The sequence below is a fragment of the Protobothrops mucrosquamatus genome, unplaced genomic scaffold, assembly GCF_001527695.2.
Source record: "Protobothrops mucrosquamatus isolate PMUCROS unplaced genomic scaffold, P.Mucros_1.0 scaffold3362, whole genome shotgun sequence".
NCBI lineage: Eukaryota > Metazoa > Chordata > Lepidosauria > Squamata > Viperidae > Protobothrops > Protobothrops mucrosquamatus.
In genome coordinates this window covers 128,817-140,898 of record NW_015389347.1, presented here as the reverse complement: position 1 = coordinate 140,898, position 12,082 = coordinate 128,817, and the positions used below count along the sequence as shown (strand labels likewise).

Here is a 12,082-nt window from a genome sequence, read left to right as displayed (position 1 = left end):
TGCATCAATTCTACCCAGCTCTTACTATCTGAACCAGCATTTCTCATCCTCAGCAACGTTTAAGATGTGTGGACTTCAACTCCCAGAATTCCTCAGCCAGAATTCTGGCTGGGGAATTCTGGGAGTTGAAGTCCACGTATCTTAAAAAGTTGCTAAGGTTGAAAAACGCTGGTCTAAACTAATAGTGCCAGCATTTTCTAGCTTCTAGTTTCTGCTTTAAACAGACAAAGAAAACAAGGTAACGTTGCAAAAAGCACAGCCACTTTGGGTCTTTATTTTCCCACAAATGTAAGCCACTCTGGTTGGGGCAGGTCATGTGAAACTTAAACACCAGTGTTAACTACCTTATCCGATCCATTCTTAGACCATCCTTCTTTGTTTTAGCCTGCAAGCTTTGAAAGGAGAGCCCTATATTACCATGTGTGAAACACTGAAAATAAGAATAGCGTAAAACAACAACCACAGAAAAGCTTTTAAGTACTGCCAGATTGACTTTCCCAGGGCAGGATGTTAGCAGTCTCACAAGGAAGTCACGGGGCAGTGTTGTGTTTTGGGATACAATGGAGGTTGTGAGCAGGGTGATGCTGATATATCAAAGAGATGCTGAGAAGGAATGGCTGTAAGAATCAGTGCTCCGTGTAGTAGTTGGAGCTGGGCCATGCTAAGCCGAAAAGCGGTGCTGCTTTAAGCACACGGACAGGGGTAATAAGTGGGAGCACATGATGGGGAATCATTGGCAAGTGTTGTAGATTTGGATTTGCTCATTGATGTCTTTTAAGATGCTTCTCATCTTGGCTTCTAGCCCATCCAACTGGGCTGCCTTCACTTGTAGCAGCCTCTCATTCTCTTCATAGGTTTCTTCCAGCTCTGAGTAAAGGAGGAGGGGAAAAAGGGGTTAAAGATAGAGAAATTCAGACAGTATACAGAAAAAAAAAATCTTCACTCACGGTGCATGCACAGTTCTGAATCTAATATCCAAACTGCTAGTTCTACGTTAACTTTGTCTGAAAATCCAGACAAAAAGCCTGCAGTGGGCATGCATTGCCTCTACCCGAGGTACAGATAGTCCTTGACTTACAACTACAGCTGAGCCCAAATTTTCTGTTGTTAAACAAGGCCGTTGTTAAGTGAGTCACGATCTATTTGATCACCTTTCTTGCCGTGGTTGTTAAGTGAATCACTGCAGTTGTTAAGTGAATCATGCAGTCGTTAAGCGGGTCCAGTTTCCCACATTTACTTTGCTTGTCAGAAGCTGGCTGGGGAGACTCCAACGGCTGGAGACCCAGGGACACATTAAAAACGTAAATCCACATCATTTCTTCCGATGCAGACGCAGAGAGAGGTCTTAGGCCAGTGGTGGCGAACCTATGGCACGCGTGCCAGAGATGGCACTCAGAGCCCTCTCTGTGGGCACGCGCGCCATCGCTCCAGCCCCACCTCCCCCTTAGTCCCCTTCTCCCCAGCAGGCCCCACGGAGGAGAGTCGCCCCCAGGCGCGGTCCGCGTGGAGCAGCACAGCCAAGAACATGGCAGCCGGGCAGCAGGGACAAGACTCCGCCCTCACGCCCCGTCACGCGCAGATGATACTGTGGGGCACGGGCGGAAGGTGTGGCCACCATGACGCTGCAGGGCCGCCTGGGCGATCGGCGGACCGTGGAGGCGGTGGGTGGCCCTGCGGGCTGATGGGGATGGGGCAGAGCGGGGGCAGGTCAGGGGGTGGGGCGGTTTTGGGGCACTCGGTCTCTAAAAGGTTCTCCATCACTGTCTTAGGCACTTACTGCTCAGCCGCCGTAGTTTTTCGTGAGCATCGCGCAGAAGTCCTTTGGCCTCATCTCGCAGGTGCTCTGCTTTCTTTCGGGCCCCCACTACATGCTGGGCTTTTCGCTCCACCAACTCCTGCATGGTGCGGTATTGATCACCCAGCGGTCCCTGCAGTACCTGCAGAAAACACCAGCAGGCAATAGAGGTAGTGCTCGGCTTACGAGTATAATTGAGCCTCGCAATTATGGTTGTTAAGTCGGTTGTAAAGCGGGTCACCACATGCCCATTTTACAACCTTTTTTGGGGAGGGTCATTCAGCGAATGCAGAGGTCATAAAGCAAATGCTCCATCGATTCATCAAGCATTGTGGTTGGGTTGGTAAGTGAACCCACTGTTTGCTATGGGCTGGTTTTTGGTGAAAAACGGAAGTGAACGCCAGGAACGAGGGAGCGAAGAGATGATCTTGTCTCTTGGACTTTGATTTTTTAAAGGGCCTTCCAATTGAAAGGTTTCACGTAAATGAGATGCTACACAGGAGAGGCTGATGGCTATGAACCATCAGTTCTAAACCTTTCCAGAGCAGCATTTCTCAGCCTTGGCCACTTGGAAGTGTGTGGACTTCAATTCCCAGAATTCCCCAGCCAGCATGTTGGCTGCAGAATTCGGGATGTTAAAAGTCCAAACATCTTAAAGCTGCCAAAGTTGAGAAACACTGTTCCAGAGGAACAGAGGATGCTGAGAGTTGTAGTTTTTCAGATATCGATGAAATATAACTTCCCCATCAATGGGCTACAGGGAGGATGAATATCACCTTTGTTTGTTCCTGCCAGAGACTTCAGTGCACACACCCCCACGCAATTCCTAATAAAAATTCATTTTTATGGATGATGACATCTTGGCCCTGGTCAGTGACACAATTAAAAGTATTAAGAGCCATGGTGGTGGAGCAAGGGTTAAAATGCAGTATGGCAGGCAAAATCTGCCCACGGCTTGGAGTTTGATCCTGACAGAGCTCAGGGTTGTTTCAACCTTCCATCCTTCCGAGATCAGTAATATGAGGACCCAAATTGTTAGGGGCAATATGCAAATAATGCTTACATTGTAAACTGCCCATAGAGTGCTGTAAAGCACTATGAGGCAGTATACAAGTCTAAATGCTATTGCTATTTTTGCTACCAGCTTCATATGTTAGTATCTGATCACTAACTAGCTGACTGTTTCATGGTTCTGAGGGAAAATCATTGGGAGAACAAACTGCAATAAAGTTTGGATAACACCTGATAAAATACAGGCAACTTGTGTGTTACAGTTTTCTTGGAACGTGTCAGTCAGGACATATTTGTAGTAATTCACTTGAGGTCGGAATAAAATTAGCAAGTTTGAATCTCTGAAGAGACCGAGACAAAAATGAAATACAGTGAATCTATGAAGATATATTATGTCCTAAAACAAAGAAACAACGAGGGTATCATTTTTAATGAGAAATGTCTGATTTGGGTTATTTGTTATGAACTCCCTGATCTGTACGAAAAGGGCACAAATATTTTAGAATTAAAAGTAACCAGTTAAGACTTCAACAGGCTGAGTTATGGCTCTGGACCCCACAACAAAGCAAAGTAAAGTTATTTAAAATCCTAAGCAATGGTTCATTTTTGCCAGAATCCTACCTGTTCAGCTTCCTCAGCTCGGTTCTTGGCAGCACTGGCTGTCTCTTCTGCTCGTGTGGCCGTCAAGATGTTGTTGGCCCGCTTCATCTTGAGAACATCCACCTGCCTGTCAAGGTGGCCCACCCGTTTCTTGGCTGCGGCCAACTCAACCTCAGCATTTGCAGTCTTCCTGTTAATCTGGTGGAATAAGGTAGATAAGAGGGGGGGGGGACAGGAAAAATGTGCATGGAGGTCCACATGGTGGAAACTTCTGCATGTCCAGTCTAGGCTGCTTGCCAATCCTGAGGGAGTCCTTGGTTCACCAAGGAGCTCCAGGAGATGAAGTGGCAGAAGTGATACTTAGATACAATAAGTGAACTCAGCCAAACATAGATACAAGCCTATACAATGGTGATAAGGAAGGTGAAGGGCTTGTACTACACCTCATTGTGTTGGTGTGCATTTGGCCAGTAGTCTTGTTTGGGGGGAGGGGAGCAATTCCCTCTTGGAGAGAAATGAGCAGAAAACCGGTCATAGGTCACTTTTTTCAGTGCTGTTGTAAACTTCAAATGGTCACTAAGCAAATGGTTGTAAGTTGAGGGCCACCTATAATGCTATATTGCAAACCTGGAACAGCCAGCACTTTGGTTGACGTGGATGGGAATCTGGAAGACGTATTTAGGCTTCAATAGGTCCTTAACTGATTCATTATATGCCATCAAATTGGTGTGGGCTCTTAGTGGCCATACAGACTGATTCTCCAGGACAATCTGTCCACAACCTGGTCCATCAGGTCTTTCAGTGGTGTGTACCTATCACCACTGTAATCAAGTCCACTTTGCTGCTGGTTTTCATCTTTTTTCCTTTTCATCTTTCCCAGCATTATGGCTCTTTGCATGATACGATAATCTGAGCTTGGTCATATGTGCCTCCAGTGGAAATTGAAATTGATATGTTCAATGATACATACATTCGCTTTCTGGGTTATCCATGGTGTTCTCAGGAATCTTTTGATGTTGTAAGCCAGAGGTCCCCAACCCGTGGGCCGTGGCCCACTACTGGTCCGTGGCCTGGTCCGTAGCACTCACCCCCCCACTTGCACTAGCATCGCCCCGAGGATCGCATGGGCACTAATGTCGCCGTGAGGGTCATGCAGGCACTAGCGTTGCCATGAGGGTTGCCATTAGGTCGCCCCAAGAGTCGCGTGGGTGCTAGCGTCACTGCAAGGGTTGCAGGCACTAGCGCCACCACGATCATCTCACATGCGCTCACGGCCCCGTTTGTGTTACGTGCATGCTCGCAGCCGTTTGCAGTATGTGCGTGTGGCTCCGTCAGCATGTGCGCATGCGTGCGTACAGGCGCCTGCCCCTCCCTTTCCTTCAGGCCGCCCACCAAGAAAGGTTGGGGATCTCTGATCTAAGCCACCCAGAGCCTCCTTGAGGCAAGATGGGGGGGGGCAAATAAATTTAATACATAAAATCTTTTCCAACCAGGGAATTCAAAAGTGCTAAGACACAAAGCATGATTAAGCCACAATACCAAGGCAAAATACAAAATGGCTACATAGCTAGAAAGAACTACGCAAGCATTATTTAGTGCTGCTTCACAGACTAAAAGCAAATGTATTAAACTGCTGTCAGGATGTGTTCTCGGTTCCAGGAAAGTGGTTTGGAAGTTTGATTGGTTGCCCTCAGGGCTTGAAACCTTTCTTTCAAAAGCTTCCAGAGCCGCCAGGTTGCACTGCCAAAATCTGATGGTGAAGTGCTGAGTGGCAAATTTGATGGTGAAGTGCTGAGCAACAGTTTTGCAATTCCATGTCAATTTTCATCAGGTAATAAAAAGAAAAGCTTGATGTGTTAAGAGACCTGGATGTGCAAAATCACAAAGTGGGAAAAACTAAGTGATGCCCTTCAGTGTCATCCTCAATCGTTCTGCCACTAATCGTTGCGGTAGAAGTTACTGTAACCACTAGGTATACCTTATCTGACACATCTAACGCAACGTATGGACGTGTTATTTTCTTTGGGCCGGTCAAAAAAATAATTCATTATGGTGCCTTACCTCATTAACAACTGTGTTGGTGTGTTGAATATCACTGTCTGCAGAGTTGATGGCTTTTTCGGCAGCGCTTTGGGCCCGTTTGGCATCATCCAGAGCCCTTTTCACTGCTTCAGCTGCATTTTTAACACTCTCTGCCCGAGCGCTGGGGAGGAAAAATTCTGTAAGAATGAATAGAAACCCTACACCCGTCGGCAACTTCGATGCTGTAAGAATCAACATCAAATGGGAAGTCACAGATCTACCAGTATTAGTGACCATGATCACTAAACGAAATCTTCCCATTTTAGGTGCTGTGTACAGGTAGTCCTTGACTTAACGGCTGTAATTGAGTCCCGAATTACAGTCACAAGTTGTGCCGGTCTTTAGGCGGGTTACCACGTGAGCATGCTTGATTTCACGACATTTTTTTGTGGCTGTCACTAAATGAATTACCACAGCTGTTAAGTGAATGCCCAGGTTGTTAAATGAGCACAGCACTTGTTAAAGGAATACATTGTCCACAATGTGAATTTTTTTTGGCGGAAACCAGAACTAAACATTAATTTCCAGAAAGTAATGAAATAAAGAAAAAAAGAAAGAAAAGAAAAAGGAAGGGAGGGAGGGAGGGAAAGAGGGGAGAGAGAGAGGGAGAGAGAGAGAAAGAAAGAGAAAGAAAAAAGAAAGAAAGAAAGAAAGAAAGAAAGTAAGTAAGTAAGTAAGTCATGGTCACCTGACCAAATGGATGTAAATGTGAGCTGGTTGCCAAGCATTCAAAATGTGATCACGTGACTGCACGGTGGTGGTGGTTAAGGCCACCAGAACTTCAAATCTAAGCCATACGTGGCCCTGAAGAGGTCCTTCGTAACTTTAAATGGGTTCTAAGAGACCAGCTGTAAGTCAAGGATTGCCTGTATCTCAGATCGTAAGACCCTCAGGATGTAAAGCATACCTGCCCTATGATTGCTTGTGAATTTCCCAGACCGTTTAGATGAGATACTATAGTTTTCTGCCAGATCAAGCAATATTGGAGCACACACTTCAATACAGTGGAAAGGAGAGGCCCATGGAAAGGCAGTTCCAATTTCTGACATGTAACACGTTCAACTGCTGTGCAAACTTCCTCCAGAAATTGATCAGAATCCAAGTAAAAAAAGAGATTTAGCTCTGCTTCTCCCGAGCTCCCTCTCTTCTCCCTGCCATACTTACTTGGCCCGGCGTGCGTCCTGTAGTAGCTGCCCTGCGATGCGGACGTCCCCTGCTGTCTGATCCAGAATTGCATCCACGTTGGCTAGGCTGCTGACCCGCTCCTTGATCTCCTCAGCAAGATGGTGGATCTGCACAGGGGACGCTGGGATGGAGAGCTCCAGCACACGGGAAGCCACCAGCGCAATGCTGTCGGGATCTGCCCCCTCGACTGTATGCAGGATGGATCCATTAGAGCTGTGGAAAAGTAAATGGCAGCCCCCTCCTGGCTATCCACAGGACTCCATCTTAAAGGGGCCTCTGCCTGAAGTCTGTGGTCTTCCTTTCCAATGTGAATGTTCTCCCAAATTCCCCCAGAGTACCTACTCTATAAATTTCCTCATGGAGATATTTTCTTTTCAAATTTATGAGACAATTTAGATCAGTGGTTCTCAACCTTTTTAATGCCGTGACCCCAACCGGGCGTAAGTCGAGGACTAAACCGGTCGTAAGTCGAGGACTAAACCGGTCGTAAGTCGAGGACTACCCAACCGGTCGTAAGTCCAGGACTTTCCCTGCCCGGGAGCGCCGCACATGCGCGGTTCCGCCCCCTGCGCCGGCCGAAGCATAGCCGGCAAGCAGCAGAGACGGAGCAGGCCGATGACCAGCTGGCCCAGCCCAAGGGAGGTAAGGCACCCGCCGGAAAAGGGGGAAAAAATGGCGGACAAAAAAAATGGCGGACAGCCTTGCTTGGCGACCCCCGTGAAATGGTTGATCAACCCCAAATGGGGTCGCGACCCATAGGTTGAGAACCGCTGATTTAGATGCTTTGCTGAGAAATGGACCCAACGGGGAGAGGGGGGCAAAGCAAAAGGGTCATTGGCTCTGGGCCTGTCACATGTAAAGAGAACTCCCATTTTAGACGATTGCTTTTTTATTCTATTTGAAAACAGGTCAACGACGTCTCGTCTTTTGTTCTTTTGGTGCTCTGCAAGGGGGTCAAGATCAGTGGCAGGCACACGGATGTTGCACACGTGTGCAAAAGAGGCAAGGCTTTGATCTCAATGTTGTGCTCGGTACTTGCACATTTTCACCATCACTGCCCCCCCTCCCGCCAATACTTTTGTTCTGTTTCCGTACGTTTTTATTATTTTTGGCTGAAGCCCTCAAAAATTGGAAATGGCCTGAACCTCCACAGATCCTCGAACAGATCTGATTGTGAGGCTGGATTCAGAGAAGGGAGATGGTTGCTGCGATTGCAGCACTACTGAGGTAGCCAATCTATACATTTGGTCAACCATTATTGCAGCTGTAAACCAATATATCAGGAGGGCATCAGGTCGGGGAAGGCTGCACAAGGCGATTGTTTTTTAGAAACTGGGAGAGGAGAGAGAGATTCCTAAGGAAGTAAAAAGTTAATTCAGGCATGTCTGGAGAAAAGCCTGGAGGAATTCGGGATACATTCAGGAACAGTGACCTGTTTCTCTATTTCTGTCATTCCTAAATCTTAAGAGTTGCCCTGCTGAGGAGGTGGACAACATATACATTTAATAATAAATAAACAAATAAATACATCTTCATATACTTTCTACTTCTAGTTTCCCAGAATTATCAATTTTTTTGAAGGAGAATGAGTCAATGTATGAACATTCATGACCACATTTTGAATCCCAACATTTAAAAAAAAAACATTTAGATGTTTCTGTCAAACTCAGACATCATGTCTCAGAGAGGCCACTCTGGCATCAGACACAGAAGGATTCCCTCGAGTTGAATTTGATTCCTGAAGTCATCATGGCCATGTCTTAGCAGGGTCTGGGCAATAATAAGGGACTGGAGGTGGCCTGCTAATGTCTTCTTTGAAGTTGGTTATTCAACATCTTTTTCTCTTAATTAGATCTAGGCCTTGCCTTTTGTCTAGCTGACAGAGGTAGGCAACCTTGGCTCTTTTATGACTCGTGGACTTCAACTGCCAGAATTCCTGAGCCGGCATGGCTCAGCTTGGAAACTTCTCCTTTTCCCTTCAGCATGGCTGGCTCAGGAATTCTGGGAGTTGAAGTCCACGAGTCATAAAAGAGCCTAGGTTGCCTACCCCTGGTCTAGGACTTCAAAGTGTAATATATTCCCTTTCCACAACAACCACCCTGTGAAGTAACTTGGGTCAAAAGATTGTGAATGGAGATTCTAGGGTCGAAAGGGTAGATTTGAACCACGGTCTGTCTCCCCTGTCCCAGGTCAGCACTTTAACCATGAACCACATTGGCTCTCCCACAGTCCTGCTGTTTTCTGGTAGGCTCTCATCCAAGCTTTAACCACAACTGGGCCTGTTTAACTTTTCAAAGATGGCTAGCTGTGATCACTTAACTGGGCTAGGGAAGAGGTCAGAAAGTTGAATGATCCTGAGGGCACGAAGGTCTGGGTTTTCTTTTATTACATCTTTCCATTTTATTTTATACTTATTAGATATTCTTGAACCTTTTGGACTATACCCGAAATGTTTTACACAACTCGTCTTAAAAGACAACCCGTTGGTGGAGGGCAGAATATACTTTTAATAAAATACAGCAAAAACAGAAGAGATGGGGGGGAGGTCTAGCATCTCTTGTACTTACGATTCAGGAATTCTTTGACTTGCTGGATAAGGTCACGCAGCGCCTTGTTTGAGTGCTCCAGCCGAGCTTTGGTGGCATTGGCGTGATCCAAAGCTGCTTGCGCCCTCTGCTTTGCTTCAGCTGCCCGGGCCTTCGCGTTGGAGACCTGTCCAAAAGACATCCGGGGGGCCTGGTCAACCAGCAGGGGGCGGCAGACACGCAGGGATAAGGAAGTCGCTGCAGCTCCCCAGAATTAATTCATTCTGCTTCCCCAAATGAAAGGCATCCCGTCGTCGGGATCATCTGATGGGATGTGAAAGGCACAGAACTGAAACGTTTGGCCCTACCCAAATGTCAAGCCACCAACCCTCCCTACCTGATGCAGCAGACTTTCCACTTCAGAGACTGCGTTGTGCAGCTCCTCTTCCACATGGCGGGCTCGGTCCAGTGCGTTGTCAGCTGTGGCCACTGCTCCATCGCAGTGAAGGCCTCCGCAGTGACGTCTGCCATCCTCGTCATAGCAACCAGCCCCTCCACAGGAATTGATGGCACAGGGAGTGTCTCCCTGAGCCCCACAGACCTAAGAGAGGGGGCAGGCAGAGTTACTGCTGAAGCTGTAGGGTCTTTCACTTTATTCCCCCCTCCTCCCCCCTGTGCTTTTTACAACATCTCCTCTCAAGACTGTTCTTCCCCTCAACTGACACTGGCAATTTGCATAAATCTTGATTTTTTGACTCCATTATGCACGCAAGAGGTTTATGGCCCCCTATGGGCAAATAAATAAACTTTCAGGGAACACAGTCCACTTGATTAGTTGCATTTCTGGAAAAAAAAGAGAGTGGATTTACTGGTATTCATATTTATTTATAGAAACACTACTCAGAGTTACTGTTGGGGAGGGAGCCTAGAAAGGGAAAGGAAATAATTAAAGGAGAGGTGGGAAACAGTGGTAATTTTCTTCCAAGAGAAAAGCAGTTCCATGTGACAGATATTCTTGCACGGATAAGCTAGTTAACCTACACAGAGCAACCGCTTCTTTGTTTCACACATGAGAAATGGTGCTAAATCTTGTCATGAACTTCAACTCTGCTTCTGTCAAGCTCCCCGAATCCGACAACAAGAACCACGTGGATTTTAATGTCAGTTTGTGTTTAAAAAAAGAATCCTGAAAACTGTGACAGTAAACTCCCAGCCTGAATCACAATAAGTTAATTAAGGCAAGGATTTCTGGAAACACTTCTTCCCAAAGCAGCTCATAGTTGGATGGTGAATTGATTTCAATTACAAGAGGCCCAAGTTCTCTGACGGCACCAGCACTGTTGCCCCATTTTGAAAAGGCAGCTTGATGTAATGGTGAAGGTGCTGGCCTAGAAACCAGGAAACAGTGAGTTCTAGTCCCACCTTAGGCATGAAAACCAGCTGGGTAACTTTGGGTCAATCACCAGGAGGCCATGAGTTCTAGTCCAGCCTTAGGTATGAAAGCCAGTTCAGCGACTTTAGGATAATCACCAGGAAACTGTGAGTTCTAATCCTGCCTTAGGCATGAAAACTAGCTGGATGACTTTGGGCTGGTCATTCCCTCTCAGCCCAGCCCACCTCACAGGGTTATTGTGGGGGAAAATAGGAGGAAGAAGGAGTATTAGGTATGTTTACTACCTTGAGTTACTTATACTCAAATACTTTGGCCACCTAATGAGAAGGAAGGACTCGCTGGAGAAGAGCCTGATGCTGGGAAAGATTGAGGGCAAGAGAAGAAAGGGACGACAGAGAATGAGGTGGCTGGATGGAGTCCCTGAAGCAGTAGGCGTGAGCTTAAATGGACTCCAGAAGATGGTAGGGGACAGGAAGGCCTGGAGGAACGTTGTCCATGGGGTCGCGATGGGTCGGACACGACTTCGCAACTAACAACAAAAATCAAATAAAATGAAAATAAATTTCAGCAGACTTTGGACATCCTGTTCTCATGCTCTCTCACCTTCTCGTTAATCTGATCCAGGCTCAGCCCTCGGGTGCGTGTCGAGAGGTCCCCCAGCCCTCGGCGGTTGGCGGCATTCTGCCGATTGAAAGCTTCCCTTCGGGACGTCATCAGGTGTTCTGTGCGACGCCTGGAAGCAGCTGATTGGCTAACGGGGCTGGGCACAGCCAAGGTCGAGGCATTAGCCAGGTGCTCTGCTTCGCGTGACTGCACAAAGGACTGGTAGACGCTGTCATAGACCCCTGCCAGGGGAGGAATTATTTAAAATAAGCCTCCCAGAAACCTGTCTGGTGCAGTAAAATTTCTTCTAGTAGACCTGCAGGAAACCCTCCTAGAATGTTCCGCGTGTTTGCTAAATTCCCATTTAGAGAGACAGTACAGAACATGGCTTGTTTCCACAGCACAGTTGTAAATTCCAGTTTCAAACTAGGTGAAAATACCCTCACTTTCTCGTTGGAATTGGTTCGCTCTGCTGCATTTGAGGAAACCTGGGTGGGAGAGGAGAGGCCTGGCCTTATCCCCACAGTATCAGTTCCAAAGAGAGAGAAGGAGCATGAAAACTGTAGGAGAAGTTTCAATAGAAGAGAATACACCTCAGGGTTGAACTATGGCGGTGATGGCGAACCTTTTAGAGCAGTGGTTCTCAACCTTTTTAATGCCGCGACCCCAACCGGTCGTAAGTCGAGGACTAAACCGGTCGTAAGTCGAGGACTAAACCGGTCGTAAGTCGAGGACTACCCAACTGGTCGTAAGTCGAGGACTTTCCCTGCCCGGGAGCGCCGCGCATGCGTGGTTCCGCCCCCTGCGCCGGCCGAGGCGTAGCTGGCAAGCGGCAGAGACGGAGCAGGCCGACCACCAGCTGGCCCAGCCCAAGGGAGGTAAGGCACC

At 47.3% G+C, this 12,082-nt stretch overlaps 1 protein-coding gene across 1 annotated transcript in view; it reads right to left on the bottom strand.

Moving 5' to 3' along the window:
* Positions 1–243: 243 nt before the first annotated feature.
* The window catches only part of LAMB2 (laminin subunit beta 2), a 78,656-nt gene continuing 66,817 nt past the window's right edge, over positions 244–12,082 (bottom strand). Inside the window, exons 26-33 of the mRNA XM_015826893.1 lie at positions 11,195–11,436; positions 9,596–9,799; positions 9,241–9,385; positions 6,653–6,860; positions 5,468–5,609; positions 3,428–3,604; positions 1,778–1,937; positions 244–867 (exon numbers count right to left, since the gene is read on the bottom strand). Of these exons, the coding sequence (XP_015682379.1) occupies positions 731–867; positions 1,778–1,937; positions 3,428–3,604; positions 5,468–5,609; positions 6,653–6,860; positions 9,241–9,385; positions 9,596–9,799; positions 11,195–11,436 (1,415 nt within the window). The 3' untranslated portion in view covers positions 244–730. The remainder of the gene's footprint in view (positions 868–1,777; positions 1,938–3,427; positions 3,605–5,467; positions 5,610–6,652; positions 6,861–9,240; positions 9,386–9,595; positions 9,800–11,194; positions 11,437–12,082) is intronic.